Raw genomic sequence first — 19,675 nt, 5'->3', positions numbered from 1 at the left:
AAGTGGGCAGTTATGTCCCCTCCCAATGCAGGGAGGATTTTGCTCATGGAGAAGCTCCAGCCAGGATAGTAGAGAAGGAGAAGGAAAGGTAGGCCTTGAGCTCACCCTGAGAATCTCCCTGCAGATGTAGGCGATGCAGTCCTCCTTCAGGGCATTTCCTTTCGTGTTCTTTACCAGGTCAGTCACTGAACCAGCACCACAGAACTCCATCACCAGCTAGGATCCCAGGAAGGTACCGAAAGTATCAGTCAGACAAGCCCCCCCCCACCCCGCCACCCCCTGCTAGATTCCAGGAGGAGGACCAGAGGTTTTGGAGCTAGAACTGGTATGAGCCAGAGAGCAAGGGCCACAGAAGCCTCACAAAGGCCACAAGACTTCATTATGTCAAGAGAGAGTGGAAAAAAGCTGGTGTGGTGGCTAATGCCTGTAAATGCAGCACTTTGGAAGGCTGAGGCAGGCAGATCACCTGAGGTCAGGAGTTCAAGACCAGACTGGCCAACATGGAGAAACCCATCTCTACTAAAAATATAAAAATTAGCCAGGCGTGGTGGTGGGCGCCTGTAATCCCAGTTACTTGGGAGGCTGAGGCAGGAGAATCACTTAAATCTCGGGAGGTGGAGGTTGCACTGAACCAAGATTGTGCCATTGCACTCAAGCCTGGGCAACAAGAGTGAAACTCCATCTCAAAAAAAAAAAAAAAAAAAAGAACTACTGCTTTGGATCAGAGGTCAGCAAACTATGGCCAGCCCAAGGCCTGCTTTTGTATGATCAGGAAGTCAAGATTGGTTTTTACTTTTTTTTTTTTTTGGAGACAGGGTCTTACTCTGTTGCCCAGGCTGCAGTACAATGGCACAATCTCAGCTCACTGCAACCTCCGCCTCCTGGGTTCAAGCAATTCTCCTGCCTCAGCCTCCCTAGTAGCTGGGATTACAGGTGCCTGCCATTGCACCTGGCTAATTTTTGTATTTTTGGTAGAGATGGGGTTTTGTCATGTTGACCAGGCTGGACTCTTAACTCCTGACCTCAGGGGATCCACCCACCTTGGCCTCCCAAAGTGCTAGAATTACAGGCTTGAGCCACCATGTCCGGCGTGGGTTTTACATTTTTTAATTGCTGCAGAAAAAACAAAAAAGGGAATCATATTCTATTTGAGTGACCTCAGTAAAGACGTTTGGGAGTAGAGCTAAGCTCATTCGTTTACCTACTGTCTATTACTGCTTTCATGGCACAACACAACTGAGCCGCTGTGACAGCAAATAGGTCCCACAAAACCTAAAATATTTAATATCTGGCCCTTCACAGAAAAAGTTTGCCAGTTCCTGACTTAGAAGCAAAAAAAAGGCTATGAATCAGTGACTGTCCAGGTCTGCTAGAGATGAAAAGAGTGTGCTGGGTCTACCTAGACAGCTGCAAAAGGGAACTTGGGAAGACCCTGAGAGAAACTCCTCCAGCACAGAGAGTAACAAGGCTAGGAGATGAGGAGAGCTCGGGGTCTGTACCTACCAGGGACAGCAGCTGAAACCCAGAGGCAGAGCCATATGGGAAGATGGCGCCAACCAGTCTTCCTGGGAATCAGCATGCTTGTCCAAGTTTTCACTAAAAGCTACATCCAATGCATGGAAAAGTTTAGATGGACATGTATATTTGCAAATGCAACAAAAGTAATTTGCATGTACCTACCCCTTGGAAAGCAGAGCACAGTGAGAGGAGGGGAGTACCTGTGCCCAGCAGGCGCAGAAGGGAACGCCTGGCTACTAATGCCTCTAGTCTGCCACAGTCTCCACCATCCACACCTAACAAGTAGACCTACCCGTTACCTTTCTTCCTTTCTTTGGGTTCATGAGTGTGTGTGTGTTCCCAAAAAGCCGAAGGGCCTTGGAGGCCAGGATCATGGCTCATGCTCATCTATACAGAGTATACAGAAGTGCTTAATAAGTGCTTGTTGTCTGAATGACTGCTGAGAGGGGAGACCTGGCGTTAGTGCCAAACTCCCAACAGCCATTGCCACACTCCCTGCTGAGCTCCATCCTCAGGGGCTGGGCTCAGTACCACAAAAGGTGAGGCTGGGGGAATCTGTCAGCACCAGTGCCCAGGCTAGGGAGGGGAGTGACTCTCAGCAATGTTCTGGGCCAGGCAGGAGGAATTCGGGGAAGGCCCCAAGCAACATAGTAGGCTATGGTTTAAATGGTCACCCAGAAGGGCTTGGCACACTGTAGTGTCTGGGGTGCTGGGAGGGGTCTGGGCCCTGTCATCTCTCACAAATATTTTGGTTCTGTTGCTTTCCCAGGAGCTGTGCTCAAAGGCAAGAAAACTGATAGCCTTCCCACAGTCTCTCTAGCCTTTGCCAGGATTATATTTACTTATTAAGAGCCTATCACATAGTGTGAGATACTGGTTAGGGCAAGGGTTTGGGCAAATGCCACCAAAACATTCAAAGGATGAGATGCTGCAATTCATGGGGGCTGGAGTGCAAGGCTATCCGTAAGACGTGAGGTCTCTCTGGGTCCAGGGATGAGGAGGCTGGGTAGACTGGAAGGAAGGGAGCTGGCAAGGAGAGATGCAGGGCACTGATACTGAGTCTACTGAGTCCAAGTGAACAGCCTGGAGACAGGGAGTGCAGGCAGGGGGGCACTTCTCACCCAGAGCTGGTCGTCGTTTCCTGGGGGGCTCTTCTTGATGAAGGCTCCATAGTAGGTGGCAATGTTGCGGTGGTGAGAGTATTTTTTCAGCATGTTGATCTCCTGTTTGATCTCTTCCTCTTCGTCCTAGGCAAACGGGAGGAGCTGAGCCTTGAGACCTTCCCCCACACTCCCTTCTTGATGGTCTGACCCTCCCACTGCCCAGCCCCACTCCCTACCTCCGTGACATCCATGACCTTGATGGCAGCCAGCTGCCCAGTCTTGACATGCCGACCCTGCAGAACAGAGGGATCTGAGTCTATACTCAGAGAGCAACAAAGAGGGCTTGACTCTGGGAGACGCAGCCACATCTTTTGACTGTTTTCCATATTACAAAGTGCTCCTCAGCCGGGTAGGGTGGCTCGTGCCTAATCCCAGCACTGTGGGAGGCTGAGGCAGGCAGATCACTTGAGACCAGGAGTTTGAGACCAGCCTGACCAACATGGAGAATGAGGAAGATTGTCTCAAAAAAAAAAGAAAAAAGAAAAAGAGGCCAGGGGCGGTGGCTCAAGCCTGTAATCCCAGCACTTTGGGAGGCTGAGGTGGGTGGATCACAAGGTCAAGAGATCGAGACCATCCTGGTCAACATGGTGAAACCCTGTCTCTACTAAAAATACAAAAAATTAGCTGGGCATGGTGTCGTGTGCCTGTAATCCCAGCTACTCAGGAGGCTGAGGCAGGAGAATTGCCTGAACCCAGGAGGCGGAGGTTGTGGTGAGCCGAGATCTTGCCATTGCACTCCAGCCTGGGTAACAAGAGCAAAACTCCGTCTCAAAAAAAAAAAAAAAAAAGAAAGAAAAAGAAAAAGAAACAAAGTACCCCTCCTTGTGGCAACACACAATATGTATGGGTTGGTCATAGGAGTGGACAGAGGAGAGAGCTCCTGAGCCATCATGGCTAACAGAAAAACTACCTAGAATGGACTTCCACGTTATAGGCTCAATAAAGGCAAAGGGTCTCCTCCCATAAAAAACTCAAGACAGATGAGTGAGAAACACTTACATTCTGTTCCAGCCTCTCTGGCTTGGATTTTCTACAGTTTGAAAGTTAGAGCAAGGAGTGAAAGATACTTCTACATCCTAATGGAGGATGGATGGAGTAGAAGGAGGCTAGGGAGGGAAGGGTTGGCCTCACCCTCTTCTCTTAAGCAAGACAAAATGCTGGGGTGTTTCCTGATTCACCAACTCTGGACAGGAGGCCTCTTCCAGAATCAGTTTCACCCACAAAGCCTTTTATTCTTGTCCATAGGGAAAGAACAGACAGAGCTGAGGAGCTGAGATTTTAGGGAACTCAGAGAAACAGAGGGGCCAGCTGACATGTGCTAATGCTCCCATCTCCAGTCCTTTTTTTGAGCCTAGTCCAGACTTTGGCTCAAAAAAAGAAGTTTCTTTTTTTTTTTTTTTGGAGCCAAAGTCTCACTCTGTCACCCAGGCTGGTGTGGTCTTGGCTCTGCCTCCCATGTTCAGGTGGGAGTGGCTCACTGCCTCAGCCTCCCAAGTAGCTGGGAGTACAACTGCGTGCCACCACACCCGGCTAATTTTTGTATTTGTACTAGAGACAGGGTTTCACTATGTTGGCCAGGCTGGTCTCAAACGCCTGACCTCGTGATCCACCCGCCTCGGCCTCCCAAAGTGCTGAGCCACTGCATCCAGCCAAAGCTTCCTCTTCTTGAGTGTGTCCCAGCCATTGCCCTCTTCCCCAGCCATCCTTCTGAAATTCCTAGCAGGAACATCTAAGGCTTGGAGAGGAAAGCCCAAAGGCTTCCTGGGGAAGAGCAGGGGATGAACTGGCTTTGCCAGCCTTTGGGTCATTTTTATCCTCAGCCATTCAAGACCCCAAGCCCAGAGCAGCAGGAACACACAGCACCACTATTCCCATGGCAACAATGAGGCAAGAGATTGGGGGTAGGGTGCCTGTTTCCCCAAAGCTTGCAAAAAAAAAGAGCATAAGAGAAAGGCAGGTGGTCTCATGACATAAGGTCTAGAAATGCAGAAGAGACTTGTGAAAATATCAAGCACTCTGTCTGGAGATGAAAAAGCAAGCCATGAGTCCCAGGGGGACTCCAGTCAGAGGCAGTGAACATTCTTCCTGCTGCAGCCGCTTCCCCCATCCAAGTGTGAGCAGTGGTCAGGCCACACAAGAGGGCTGGGCTGGCCAACCCAAAAGTTACCATCGGTGGCTAAGAACAGGCCACTTCTGTCGGGGACAGAGGCAGCTTGAAAGCAGAAAGCCTGAGCTCTGGCTCTAGCTCTGCAATAGGCCAGCTGCAGGAGCACAGAGGCCACTTCCCCTCTGCAGAAGGCCACCCATTAGGTCCCACTACCTCTAAGTCCTGGCCTCTTTGTGGTCCAGGGAGGGGCTAAACCCACACCTCTTGCCTTGGCTGTCTCTCTGAATCCCAAGGCCGTATGCCCCTCTGCCTGCTCTACCTGCTGCAGGCTGCCCTGCCTGACTAATGGTCTGTTCTTGCCATGTCTGGGACTGGTTCTGCACTCAGGCAGAGAGAGGCAGCAACAGTGTGGCCTCCTAGGTGCTCTTTCCTTTACTTTTCCAGGGCCCCAGCCTCTGGCATCTCCCATAGCGCCCCCCAGACCACCAGACCTGGAATCTACTTCCTCCACTCCTCCCAAGAGTGCCCTGCAGATGTGCAGACGTGGAGGTCACACTTCTACACCATGCATCTCACCTTGTACACCTGTCCGTAGGTTCCATTGCCGACCACCTCCACAAGCTCAAAGATCCCAGCAGGGTCCTAGGAGCAGGGGACAGGAGGGAGACAGAATACTGTCAGGACTTCAGAAAAGGATTATAGAGCTAGAGGGGAGAAAAGTGGTATCCAGTCAAGATACGAGAGTGAACACAAGCGTGGATCAGGAAGGTCGTGTGGCGGGAATCCAGGTGGCTGGCTGCCCTTTTCCTGGATTGGTTCAGAGTGAATGTTCTATGGGAAAAGTTGGAAGAAGTGAGAGAACGTGGAAGTCAGAGTCCAGATGGCTTCTCAAAGACATGTTCCCAATTTCAAATTCACCAAGAAACTGTCTGTATCCTCATCTGCAATATGAGGATGCCCAAGTCCTACCTACCTCTGGGGTTGGCACTCATATTTCAAGTGAGGGAATGCCCATAAAATGCTTAAAATGCTTCTGGCACCAGAGTGTGTGCTCAAGAAAAGTTAATGGCCATTATTTTACTTCTTAAAAGTGGGGATGAGGAAAGCTAGCAGGGAGCAGGAATTTGAAGGCCACCATCCTTCTGTCCTTCCCTCTTCCCAGTCCCCAGGAGACTGAGGGCTTCCAGGCCAGGGTTTGAGACAATTAGGGGCAGAAGGGACCTGGAGGGAGGGAGAGAGCAGGTGATGGTGAGAAAGGGCCTCTGAGAAGGGAGAACTTTCAGTTCCTACTTTTCTGAGCCAAGTAGTGCCAGGAGAAGGCCCGAAAGGCTCGAACAAAACCTCTAAAGAGGCTCATCCTCCTACTGGGCCAAGGGCAAGCAGGCCTGGCCTCAGTGTGTGTCGAGAGGTCACCCACACCCTCCTAGCAGAACTTTTTTTTTTCTGAGAGAGAAAAGTTGGGAGGTGCTGCTGTAAACTGAAGAGAGATATAGTCCAGTACTGTTCACACTCGTGCAGCTCCTGTAGATTGATGGTTCTTTTTTTTGAGACCGGGTCTCACTCTATCACCCAGGCTGGATACAGTGGTGCAATTATAGCTGACTGCAACCTCAGTTTCCTGGGCTCAAGCAATCCTCCTGCCTCAGCCTCCTAAATAGCTGGGACCATAGGCATATACCACCACTCCTGGCTATTTTTTTTTTTTTTTAGTAGAGACAGGGTCTCACTATGTTGCCCAGGCTGTTCTCAAACTTCTGAGTTCAAGCAGTCCTCATGCCTTGGCCTCCCAAAGTGTTGGGATTACAGGTGTGAGCCACTGCACCCGCCTCTGAACTGACAGTTCTGGTGTTTCTGACAGGGCAGGCCCCTCCCCACCGCAGCTGGGACCAAGCAGAGGCAGAAAGTGAGGATGGTACTTAGGAATAAACTCTCTAGGCAACACATGGGCCTCTGTGCTGATAATCCTAAAAGCATATGGTCTAAAACTTTCTCTTTGATTTTGAAAACTAATATAGAGTTTCTGGGAGAAAAAAAAATCCCACAACCAAGCCAATAAAAGCTCTTCATCCAGTGAAGTAACAAGCATATGGAAGATGACTTCGGCATGTTGAAGACCAAAGAGATACGAGCCTAAGGTTTTTCAAGAATGTCCTCATTGTACAGTCTTCCTCCACTTTCCCAAAGAGGAGCTGGAGAGGAGAGGTCCCCCTGGCTCCCTGTATGTGCCCTATCAGAGCATGTATCACAAGGCATTGTGATTGTACATTTACTTGTCTAATTCACCGGAGAAAGGGATGGAGCCCTCCTTGCTCACCATATAATGTCTAGTACCTTGCTGAGGCCTGGCACACAGCAGCCTGAGAAAACACCCACAACCTACTTGGGAAGAAGTCTTGACAGAGTTGAAGGGAGATTCCTTCTCTGTGCTCTGAAGGGGACTGGGCTGACCAGACCAAGAACTCTTGGTCTACATTCAATTATTTGGCTTCAGCTAAAGTTACTAAAAAAAAAAAAAAAAAAAAAAAAATTGGCTGGGAAAGATGGCTCATGCCTGTAATCCCAGCACTTTGGAAGGCCAAGACAGGCGGATCGTGAGGTCAGCAGATTCAGACCATCCTGGCTAACAAGGCAAAAGCCCATCTCTACTAAAAATACAAAAAATTAGCCATGCGTGGTGTCAGGCAGTTGTAGTTCCAGGTACTCAGGAGGCTGAGCCAGGAGAATCGCTTGAACCCGGGAGGCAGAGGTTGCAGTGAGCTGAGATCGTGCCACTGCACTCTAGTCTGGGGGAAGACCAAGACCTAATCTAAAAAAAAAAAAAAAAAATCTTAATAAGTTTATTTTTTAAATAGAGGTTTGCTCTTATTGCTCAAACTGGAGTGCAATGGCACGATCTTGGCTCACTGCAACCTCCGCCTCCTGGATTCAAGCGATTCTCCTGCCTCAGCCTCCCAAGTAGCTGGGATTACAGACATGTGCCACCATACCCAGCTAATATTTAGTACAGATAGGGTTTCACCATGTTGGTCAAGCTGGTCTTGAACTCCTGACCTCAGGTGATCCACCCGCTTTGGCCTCCCAAAGTGCTGGGATTACAGGTGTGAGCCACTGCACTCAGCCTAATTTTTGTTTTTTTTTAAGAATTAGATCTCGTGCTGTTACCCAGGCGGGAGTGCAGTGGCATAATCATAGCTCACTGCAGCCTTGAACTCCTGGGCTCAAGCAATCCTCCCACCGCAGCCTCCTAATACATTATTATTATAGGTATGACCCACCATGTGCAGCTAAAAAAAATATTTAATAGGTGTAAAACAGTAGGATCCACAGGAAAAAGAGGCATTGTCACTGCAGTGCAGCGGCTAACGAGACGTCTGACCCTGAGAGCTGCAAGGAACCTGAAAAAAGTCATCTCATCCATCTTTAGTTCTAGATTAGAGGCTCAAAGACAATAGAGTTCCCTACAGAGCTGCCCAAGAGAAGCACTGATCCATTACGGGGCCTCTGAACTCACTGCTGGGAAGTCCTTTCTTGAATCAAACTGTAGTTCTTTCTGAAATGGAGACAGGAATAAGGACTTATGGTCATGATTTTCTGAACACTCCTAATCGAAGAGGGAAAATATTGTGGGTCTGTTAGAGCCATAATGATCTGCCTCCATCAACCCAAATCACTACAAGTACATTTTAATTTTGTAACCGTGACTCCCAATCTGTCTCCTTCCCCTGTTTGGGAGGCACTGAGAGATGAAGAAGATTTGAGGTCAGACATACTGGGTTTAGATGTTGACATTTAATGGGTTTCAAGTCAGTTTCCTGAAAACTCCTACTTGAAAGAGTGATTCAGAGAATCAAGCTGGGGTCCTGCATGTGGCACCCTGGTTGTGGTCTCACACCCGCTCCCCACCCAGATGCTTCAATAGCAGCACGGCTTTCCCACCACAATCCAGCCTCTGCCTAATCCTCCTCCTCTTCCTCCCTTTCCTATATCACAGCCACCCTGTTCTTTCTCCCTTCAAAATGTGCCTGGCTTGTCTCTTCCTCTCAGTTCCTGAAGCCACCACCTCACACCAATCCCTTATGTCCTCCCTCCTGGAACTCTTGCCTCCCCACGTCTTCCTTATGCTATCACTGATTTAACTCTGCTACAATGGCGCTTTCTTGATTTTACTCTTCTGCCCAGAACTGGGAGCAGGGCTCCCCACTGCTTAGAGAAGAGAGTCCCAACACCTCAGCCTGATATTTATCGATGCCCTGTTATTATCCATCCACCACATGTCTTCTGAATGAGTGCCTCCATTTGCCCTGCACTGGGCTAATGCCTAAGCAGGGAAAACCTGTAAAGCAATGGTATCTCATTTCATTCATCCATTACATATTTATTGAGCACAAACAATGTAACAACTCCCGAATTAGATACAAAGGGGAGCTCACCAATAGATAAGAAATACAAAACCTTATAATTTTATAGACTGGCCATGTACTCGAATACGAAAATGTGGCAATCTGTGATTATGTATCATAACAGCAGCTGAAAACACAAAAGCTGCTGAGATGCCACCTGGTGTGGCGGAAGGAGCACAGGAGAGGGGCTTTCTAGTAAGAACTCTGGCATTTCTTGTGTGTCTCTATGCAAGTATTTCACTGTTTGAGACCTCGTTTCCCTCCCACAAGCTAAGATGAGGTTGGATTGTGTAAAAAGTCCACTTTGTGGTTGTGCGTGATGGCTTATGCCTGTAATCTCAGCACTTTGGGAGGCTGAGGAGGGTGGATCGCCTGAGGTCAGGAGTTTGAGACCAGTCTGGCCAACACTGTGAAACCTCATCTCTACATAAATACAAAAACCAACTGGGCATGGTGGGCACCTGTAATCCCAGCTACTCGGGAGGCTGAGGCAGAAGAATTGCTTGAATTCAGGAGGCAAGGTTGCAGTGAGCCGAGACCACTGCACTCCAGCCTGGGTAAAAGAGTGAAACTCCTTCTCAAAAAACAAAAAAAGAGAGAAAAGTAAAAAAGGATGGAGAAGATCATGCTGTGCTGTGGGATAGCAGTTTGGGTTTGAATGTTGAATTTTAGATGTTAAAGGATACATGCACAGGAGTACATTCTATTGAGCAGTTAGAAACAAAAATATGTGCCAGGCGTGGTGGCTCACACCTATAATCCCAGCACTTTGGGAGGCCAAGGTGGGTGGATCACGAGTTCAAGACCAGCCTGACCAATATGGAGAAACCCTGTCTCTACTAAAAGTATAAAAAATTAGCCAGGCATGGTGGCGCGTGCCTGTAATCCCAGCTACTTGGGAGGCTGAGGCAGCAGAATCGCTTGAACCTGGGAAGCTCGGAGGTTGCAGTGAGCCAAGATCACGCCATTGCACTCCAGCCTGGGTTACAGAGCAAGACTCTGTCTCAAAAAAGAAAAAAACAAGGATTTATAAATAAAATTTATACACATTTGCGAGTGTGAGAGTTGGAGATAACAGACAAGATATCCAGGGAAAGTGTGGATGGCTGTGGGTAACACCTGAGAGCAGCAGAACAGACACCAAAAGAGGAGATGGTCATGGGGGCTGCAGGAAGGACAGGGGAGTGATGGCTTTGAATGGTGCGGAGCAGCCTGAGGGCACTGAAAAAAATCCCACTGACCTCAGCACCTAGGAAACCATTGAGATCTGGGGTTGTGTGAGCAGAGGGCAGACAGCGAGGGCTGAGTAGACAGGGGTGTGCCGAGGAAGTCAGGGCTATGGGGCAGCACCCTTTCTGGAGAAGTCTAACCTTGAAAGGAAGGAGGAAAATCAGATGACAGCTAGAGCCAGCAGCAGAGTCAAACAGGGTTTTCAAAATAGGGAAGATCGTTCATGATTATAGAGGGGAAGAACCCAAGAAGGGTGGATGTTTGAAGAATCAATTTTTTTTTTTTCTTTTCTCCGTCACCCAGGCTGGAGTGCAGTGGTATGATCTTGGCTCACTGCAACTCCACCACCCTCCGATTTTCCTGCCTCCCAAGTAGCTGGGACTACAGGCACGTGCCACCACTCAGCTAACTTTTTGTAGAGATGGCGTTTCACTGTGTTAGTCAGGATAGTCTTGATCTCTTGACTTTGTGATCCACTTGCCTCAGCCCCCCAAAGTGCTGGGATTACAGGCATGAGCCACTGTGCCTGGACGAGTTATTATTTTATTATCTTTTTTTTTTTTTTTAATAAAGATGGGGTTTCACCATGATGGCCAGGTTGGTCTTGAACTCCTGACTTCAGGTGGTCCACCCACCTCAGCCTCCCAAAGTGCTAGGATTACAAGCGTGAGACACCATGCCTGGTGAGTTGATTTTTCAGTAATGCGTATGTGTATATATGATTTTTTTTTTGAGATGGAGTTTTGCTCTTATCGGCTAGGCTGGAGTGCAACAGCATGATCTTGGCTCACCACAACCTCCGCTTCCTGGGTAAAAGTGATTCTCCTGCCTGTCTCCCAAGTATCTGAGATTACAGGCCACCATGCCTGGCTAATTTTGTATTTTTAGTAAAGACAGGGTTTCTGTGTTGGGCAGGCTGGTGTCAAACTTCTGACCTCAGGTGATCCGCCCGCCTTGGCCTCCCAAAGTGTTAGTATTACAGGTTCTGAGCCTATTATTCCATAGTATGAAAACTGTTTCTTCCCTAACTACTGTAGCTTGCCACAAGCTATCCCACCCATGAATTTCAACCTTGATTTTATTTATTGATTTCATCTCTACCATGAGTGTATGTTTCTGAAGAATAGATATTATTATTTAAAATAATCTAAGAACAAGACAAGACACTTCTATTCAACATTATTCTTACATGTGACATCCAAAGCACAAGGAAAAAAAAAAGAAAAACATGATGTAACCAGGTTGTAACCAGGGCAATTAGACAAGAAAATGATATAAAAGATATCTGGATTGGAAAGGAAGACCTTCTATTTCTATGTGCAGATAACATTATCTTGTATATAGAAAATCCACTACAAATCTTGTTTTATTTTTTAAAACAGTCTTGCTCTGTCACCCAGAATGGAGTGCAATGGTGTGATCTTGGTTCCCTGCAACCTCCGCCTCCCTGGTTCAAGCGATTCTCCCACCTCAGCCTCCTGAGTATCTGGGATGACAGGTGCCCACCACCATACCCAGCTAATTCTTGTATTTTTAGTAGAGATGGGGTTTCACCATGTTGGCCAGGCTGGTCTCGAACTCCTGACTGCAGGTTATCCACCTGCCTGGGCCTCCCAGAGTGCTGTGATTACAGCCATGAGCCACTGCACCTGGCCTATAAATCTATTAAAACCAATGAGTTCAGTAAGTTTGAGAATACAAGATCAATATTTTAAAAAATCAACTGTATTTCTATACACTACAATGAATAATCCAAAATGGAATAAAACAATTCCATTTACAATAGCATCAAAAATAATAAGTTGGCCAGGCACAGTGGTTCGTATCTGTAATCCCAGCACTTTGGGAGCCAAGGCAGGTGGATCACGAGGTCAGGAGTTCAAGACCAGCCTGGCCAACATGGTGAAACCCTGTCTCTACTAAAAATACAAAAGATTAGCTGGGCATGGTAGTGCATACCTGTAATCCCAGCTACCTGGGAGGCTGAGGCAGGAGAATTATGTGAACCCGGAAGGCAGAGGTTGCAATGAGCAGAGATTGCACCACTGCACTCCAGCCTGGGTGAGAGAGCAAGAGTCTGTCTCGGAAAAAACAATAAGAAGTTTGCATTATTTCAACTTTTGTACACCAAAATCTACAAAATGCAGTTGAAAGAAATTAAAGACCTATGTAAATGAAAAGCTATCCCATCACAGATCAGAAGACTTAATACTGTTAAAGTCTACAGATTCAGACAGATGCAGTGGCTCACGCCTGTAATCCCAGCACTCTGGGAGACCAAGGCCAACAGATCAATTGAGATCAGGAGTTTCAGACTAGCCTGGCCATCATGGTGAAACCCTGTCTCTACCAAAAAATACAAAACTTAGCCAGGCATGGTGTGTGCCTGTAGTCCCAGCTACTCAGGAGGCTGACGTGGGAGAATCACTTGAACCTGGGAGGTGGAGACTGCAGAGAGCTGAGAAGGTGCTACTGCACTTTAGCCTGGGCAATAGAGCAAGACTGTCCTTAAAAAAAAAAAAAAAGTCTATAGATTCAGAACACTTCTATCAAAATCTCAGCTGACTTTTTTGCAGAAATTGACAAGCCTATCCTAAAAATCATATGGAAATGCAAGGGACCCAGAAGAGACAAGCAATCTTGGAAATGAAGAACAAAGTTGGAGAACTCATACTTCCCAATTAAAAAACTTTTACAATGCTACAGTAACAAGACAGTGTAATAGGGCTGGGTGAGGTGGCTCACACTTGTAACCTGAGCACTTTGGGAGGCTGAGGCCGGTGGATCACATGAGCTCAGGAGTTTGAGACCAGCCTGGCCAACATAGGGAAACTTCATCTCTACTAAAAATTTAAAAAATTAGCCAGGTGTGGTAGTGGGCACCTGTAACCCCAACTACTCGGGAGGCTGAGGTGAAAGAATCGCTTGAACTAGGGAGGCAGAGTTTGCAGTGAGCTGAGATTGTGATATTGCACTCCAGCCTGGGCAACAGAGAAAGCCTCTGCCTGGGGAAAAAAAAAAAAAGAATTCAAAAATTAACTCTTAGGTTTATGGTCAAGTGATGTCAAGACCATTCAGTAGTCTTTTCAACAAACGGTGCTGGAACAACTGCATATTCACATGCAAAATAATGAAATTGTTTCCCTACTTCATATCATATACAAAAACTAACTCAAAATGAATTGTAGGCTTTAAAATGTAAGAGTTAATACATAAATATGTTAAAAGAAAATACAGGAGTAAATCTTCATGACCTTGGATCAGATAATGGTTTCTTATGTATGACATCCAAAGCATAAGAAAAAAAAAAAAAGGAAAAAGGGTAAATTGCACTTCATCAAAATTTCAAAATTTAAAACTTTTTGGAGACAGAGTCTTGCTCTGTTGCTCAAGTTGGAATGCAGTGGCATGATCTTGGCTTACTGCAACCTCTGCCTCCTGGGTTCAAGCGATTCTCCTGCCTCAGCCTCCTGAGTAGCTGGGATTACAGGTATGTACCACCACACCTGACTTAATTTTGTATGTTTAGTAAAGATGGGGTTTCACCATGTTGGTCAGGCTGGTCTTGAACTCCTGATCTTGTGATCCACCCACCTTGGCCTCCCAAAATGCTGGGATTATAGGTATGAGCCACTGTGCCCAGCCAATTTTTGTATTTTTATGGAGATGGGGTTTTACCACGTCGCCCAGGCTGGTCTTAAACTCCTGAGCTAAAGCAATCCACCTGCCTTGGCCTCTCAAACTGCTGGGATTACACGGGTGAGGCATCACGCCTGACTCTGCCCATGTTTTTTTTTAGACGTAGTCTTACTCTGTTGCCCAGGCTGGAGTGCAGGGGTGTGATGTCAGCTCACTGTAACCTCCACCTCCTGGGATCAAGCAATTCTCTTGCCTCCACTTCCCAAATAGTTGGGATTACAGGTGCCCGCCACCACACTTGGCTAATTTTTTGTATTTTTAGTAGAGACAGGGTTTCACCATGTTGGCCAGGCTGGTCTCAAACTCCTGATCTCAACTGGTCTGCCTGCCTTGGCCTCCCAAAGTGCTGGGATTACAGGAGGGAGCCACCACAACTGGCCTAACCATCCTTTTGATTGTAGCCATCCTAGTAGGTGTGAACTGGTATCTCATTGTGATTTTTATTTGTATTTCCCTTGGAAGGCTGAGGCAGGAGGATCCTATAAGCCCAGGAGTTCGAGGCTGCAGTGAGCTATGATCATACCACTGTACTGCAGCCTGGGCAACAGAGTGAGATCACCTCCCTACCCCATCTAGAAAAGGATGGATAGTCAAAAGTGTTGATGAGGGCATGGAGAAACTGAAACTGTCATACACTGCTAGTGGCAACTGTAAAATGGTATAGCCACTTTGGAAAACAGTTTGGCAGTTCCTCAAATGTTAAACAGTGAGTTATCATATGACCCAGCAATTCCACTTCTGGGTAGATACTCAAAATTGAAAACATATATCCACACAAAAAAATGTAGACGGATGATCACAGCAGGATTATTAGTAACCAAAAAGTAGAAACAACCCAAATATCCATCAACCGAAGAATAAATGAGTTATAATATATCTATACAATAGAAGAGTACTGGCAATAAAAAGAAATGAAGACCAGGTATAGTGGCTCATGCCTATAACCCCAGTGCTTTGGGAGGCCGAGGCAGGAGGATCACTTGAGACCAAATGGTTTGAGATTGCCTGGCAGGTCTGAGACCAGCCCTTGGCAAGATAATAAGACCCCGTCTCTACAAAAAATTTTTAAAAATTAGCCAGGCATGGTGGCATGCACCTGTAGTCCCAGCTACTTGGAAGGCTGAGGTGGAAGGATCCCTTGAGCCCAGGAGCTGAAGGCAGTAGTGACCTATGATAGCACCACTGCACCCCAGCCTGGGTGACAGAGTGAGATCCTGTCTCTAAAAAAAAGTGAAAACAACAAAAGGAATTACTGCTAGATGTTGCAACATGGATGAACCTTGAAAACATGCTTAATGAAAGAAGCTAGTCACCAAAGGCCACATATTATGTGGCTACATTTACATTTGTGTGTAATGTCCACAATAGGCAAATCCAAAGAGATGAAAAGTAGATTAGTGGTTGCCAGAGGCTGGAAGGAAGGAGAAAATAGGTAATGACTGCTAACAGGTACTGGATTTCATTTGGGGATAATGAAAAGATTCTGAAATTAGATAGTGATGATGGTTGCACAAGTAGGTGAATATACCAAAAACCACTTTAAGATATTTTAAATTTTTGTTTGCTAGTTTGTTTTATGAGACAGGGTCTCACTTTGTTGCTGAGGCTGGAGTACAGTAGTGTGATCTCAGCTTACTGCAACCTTTGCCTCCTGAGCTAAGTGATCCTCCTGCCTCAACCTCCCAAGTAGCTGCGACTATAGGCGCATACCATCATACCTGGCTTTTATATTTTTTGTAGAAATGGGGTTTCACCATGTTGCCCAAGCTGGTCTCGAACTCCTGAGTTCAAGACCTTGGCCTCCCAAAGTGCTGGCATTATAGGCAGGAGCCACTGCACCTCGCCTAAAATATTTTAAAAGAATAAATTGTATGGTATGTAAATTATATCTCAATAAACCTATTATTAAAAATAATACTTCTTCAATATCACTAATAATAAGAGAAATGCAAATCAAAACCCAATGAGATAGCATCTCACCCCAGTTAAAGTGCTATTATCAAAAGACAAAAAGGCTGGGCATGCTGGCTCACACCTGTAATCCCAATACTTTGGGAGGCTGAGGTGGATCACCTGAGCCCAGGAGTTCAAAACATACCTGAGCAACACAGCAAAACCACTCCTCTACAAAAAATAAAAAAGTCTAAAAAAAAAAAAAACCCAAAAAATCACACCACTGCACTCCAGCCTGGGCAACAGACCAAGACTCCGTCTCAAAAAAATAAATTAAAATTAAAATAAAAAAAAATAAATACTTTTAAAATGACAAAAAAAAGGGAGGGGATGATTGCAAAGATTCGGAAAAAGGGGAACTCTTCTGTCACCCAGGCTGGAGTGCAATAGCGTGATCTCGGCTCACTGCAACCTCTGCCTCCCAGGTTCAAGTAATTCCTGCCTCAGCCTCCCAAGTAGCTGGGATTACAGGTGCCCACCACCATGCCCAGCTAATTTTTGTACTTTTAGTAGAGACGGGGTTTCACCATCTTGGCCAGGCTGGTCTTGAACTGCTGACCACCTAATCCACCCGCCTCAGCCTCCCTAAGTGCTGGGATTGCAGGCGTGAGCCACCGTGTCCGGCCAGAAAAAGGGGAACTCTTATACACTGTTGGTAGGAATGTAAATTAGTACGGCCTCTATGGACAACAGTATGCAGCTTCCTCAAAACTGAAAATAGAACTATCATATGATCAGGCGATACCACTGCTGGCTATATATACAAAAGAGAAAAATCATCAGGTACAGTGCTCACTCCTGTAAACTGAGCACTTTGGGAGGCCGAGGCAGGAGGATTGCTTGAGTCCAGGAGTGAGAGACCATCCTGAGCAACATGGCGAGATACCGCCTCTACAAAAAATACAAAAAATTAGCCGGATGTGGACGTATGCAGCTGTAGTCTCAACTGCTTGGGAGGTTGAGACAGGAGAATTGCTTGAGCCCGGGAGGTAGAAGTTACAGTAAGCTGAGATCGTTGCCATTGCACTCCAGTCTGGGTGACAGGAGTGAAACCCTGCCTCAAAGATAAATAAATATATAATTATTTACAATTTAAAAATTAGCCAAGTGTGGCAGTATACACCTGTGGTACCAGTTACTTGGGAGGCTGAGGTTGGAGGAATGCTTGAGCCCAGGAGCTCGAGGCTGCAGTAAGCCATGAGCATGCTTCTGCACTCCAACCTGGGCAACAGAATGAGACCCTGCCTCAAAAAAAGAGAAAAAAAAAAAAAAGAAGAAACCAGTACATGGAAGAGACATCTACACTCCTATATTTATTATAGTACTAGTCATAATACCCAAATACAGTTAATATGTTTATCAAATAAATGCATACATAAAATACTGTATATCTACACAAGGGAATATTATTCAGCCATAAAAAATGATTATATCTGTTCATCTGCAGCAACATGGATGAGCCCAGAGGATATTATGTTAAGTGAAATAAGCCAGGCACAGAAGGACAAACATTACATGTACTCTTTCATATGCGGGGGCTAGAAAGCTGGTCTCGAGGAGGTAGAGAGTAGAATGGGGGTTGCCAGAAGCTGTGAAGGGCAGTGGGGATAAAGAGAGGCTGGTTAATGAGTTCAGAAATACAGGTGGGTAGAAGGAACACTAGAAGGTTCTAGCATTTGACAGCACAGTAGGGTAACTAAAGTTATCAATACTTCATAGTAATTTTAAAAAGAGCTAGAATAGGCCAGGCATGGTGGCTCACGCCTGTAATCCCAGCACTTTGGGAGGCCAAGGCAGGTGAATCACGAGGTCAGGAGTTCAAGACCAGCCTGACCAACATGGTGAAACCCCACCTCTACTAAAAATACAAAAATTAGCTGGGCATGGTGGCAGACACCCTTGTACTTGGGAGGCTGAGGCAGGAGAATCACTTGAACCCAGGAGGCAGAGGTTGCAGTAAGCCAAGACCACACCACTGCACTCTAGCCTGGGTGACAGAGTGAGACTCTGTCTCAAAAAAAAAAAAAAAAAAAGGAGGGCCAGGCATGGTGGTTCACGCCTGCAATCTAGCACTTTGGGAGGCTGAGGCAGGCTGATCACCTGAGGTCAGGAGTTTGAGACCAGCCTGGCCAATTTGGTGAAACCCTGTCTCTACTACAAATACAAAAATTAGCTGGGCGTGGTGGTGCATGCCTGTAGTCCCAGGTAATCGAGAGGCTGAGGCAGGAGAATCGCTTGAACCTGGAAGTTGGAGGTTCCAGTGAGCTGAGATCACACCATGGCACTCCAGCCTGAGTAACAGAGCAACTTTATCTTTAAAAAAAAAAAAGAGCTAGAAGATTTGGAACATTTGAAACAAAATAAGTAAAATTCGAAGTAAAATGAAGTAAGTGTTTGAGGTAATGGATATCCAAATCATGCTGATTTAATCATTATATATAGTATGCATGTATCAAAAGATCACATGTATCCCATCAATATGTATAATTATGTATCAACTACTTTTTTTTTTTTTTTAGACAGAGTCTCACTCTGTCACCCAGGCTGGAGTGTAATGGTGCCATCTTGGCTCACTGCCACCTCTGCCTCCCAGGTTCAAGCAATTCTTCTGCCTCAGCCTTGTGAGTAGCTACGATTACCAGCCTCGCAAGTAGCGAGTGACCACCATACCCGGCTAATTTTTGTATTTTTAGTAGAGACGGAGTTTCGCCATGTTTGCCAGATTGGTCTCAAACTCCTAACCTCAGGTGATCTGACCACCTTGGCCTCCCAAAGTGCTGGAATTATAGGCATTGAGCCACTGTGCCTGGCCAATTAAAAACAATTTTAAATTATTATTATCTTTTACAGAGGGGGGCGTCTCACTATGTTGCCCAGGCTGGTCTCAAACTCCTGGGCTCAAGTGATCCTCATGCCTCAGCCTCTCAAAGTGTTAGGATTACAAGCAAGAGCCACTGCACCTGACTATGTATCTATTTTTTTCAATGCATTTAAAAAAATCCTAAGAGGCAGGGCATGGTGGCTCAAACCTGTAACCCTGAGATTACAGGCTTAAGCCACTCAGGAGGCTGAGACAGGAGGATCACTTGAGCCCAGGAGGTTGAGCCTCTGGTGAGATGTGGTCATGTCACTCCACTCCAGTCTGGGTGACAGAGAAAGGCCCTCGCTCAAAAAAAAAAAAAAAAAAAAAAAAATCCTAAGAGCACCCATCCACTATAGCGTTCAGTTTATTATTGTCACTATTATCTTGAGACAGAGTCTCACTCCATTGCCCAGGCTGGAATGCAGTGGCATGATCATGACTCATTGCAACCTTGACCTCCTGGGCTCAAATGATCCTCCCACCACAGCCTCTTAAGTAGTTAGGACCACAGGTATGCACCACAATGTCCTGCAAATTTTTAATTTTTTTTGTAAATATGGAGTCCCATTATGTGGACAAGGTTGGTCTCAAACTCCTGGGCTCAAAGTGATCCACCTGCCTTGGCCTCCCAAAGTGCTGGGATTACAGGTGTGTGCCACCATGCCTGGACAATAAGTTATTACTGATTAATGACAATTTCTATTCTAAGAAAGCTACCCTACTAAATCGCCTGGGCATGGTG

The 19,675-nt window shown here is 46.4% G+C and overlaps 1 protein-coding gene across 50 annotated transcripts in view; it reads right to left on the bottom strand.

Annotated features, from left to right (window-relative positions):
• MINK1 (misshapen like kinase 1) overlaps positions 1-19,675 on the bottom strand; it is a 62,043-nt gene that overhangs the window by 12,964 nt on the left and 29,404 nt on the right. For all 50 annotated transcript variants that reach the window (XM_035301010.3, XM_035301011.3, XM_035301014.3 and 47 more), the window contains exons 2-5: positions 5,365-5,430; positions 2,858-2,914; positions 2,640-2,765; positions 106-216 (exon numbers count right to left, since the gene is read on the bottom strand). In XM_035301010.3, coding sequence (XP_035156901.2) covers positions 106-216; positions 2,640-2,765; positions 2,858-2,914; positions 5,365-5,430 — 360 coding nt within the window. The remainder of the gene's footprint in view (positions 1-105; positions 217-2,639; positions 2,766-2,857; positions 2,915-5,364; positions 5,431-19,675) is intronic.

This window comes from Callithrix jacchus, chromosome 5 (genome assembly GCF_049354715.1).
Source record: "Callithrix jacchus isolate 240 chromosome 5, calJac240_pri, whole genome shotgun sequence".
In the NCBI taxonomy this organism is placed as follows: Eukaryota; Metazoa; Chordata; class Mammalia; order Primates; family Cebidae; genus Callithrix; species Callithrix jacchus.
This window is presented reverse-complemented; position numbering and strand designations above follow the sequence as displayed.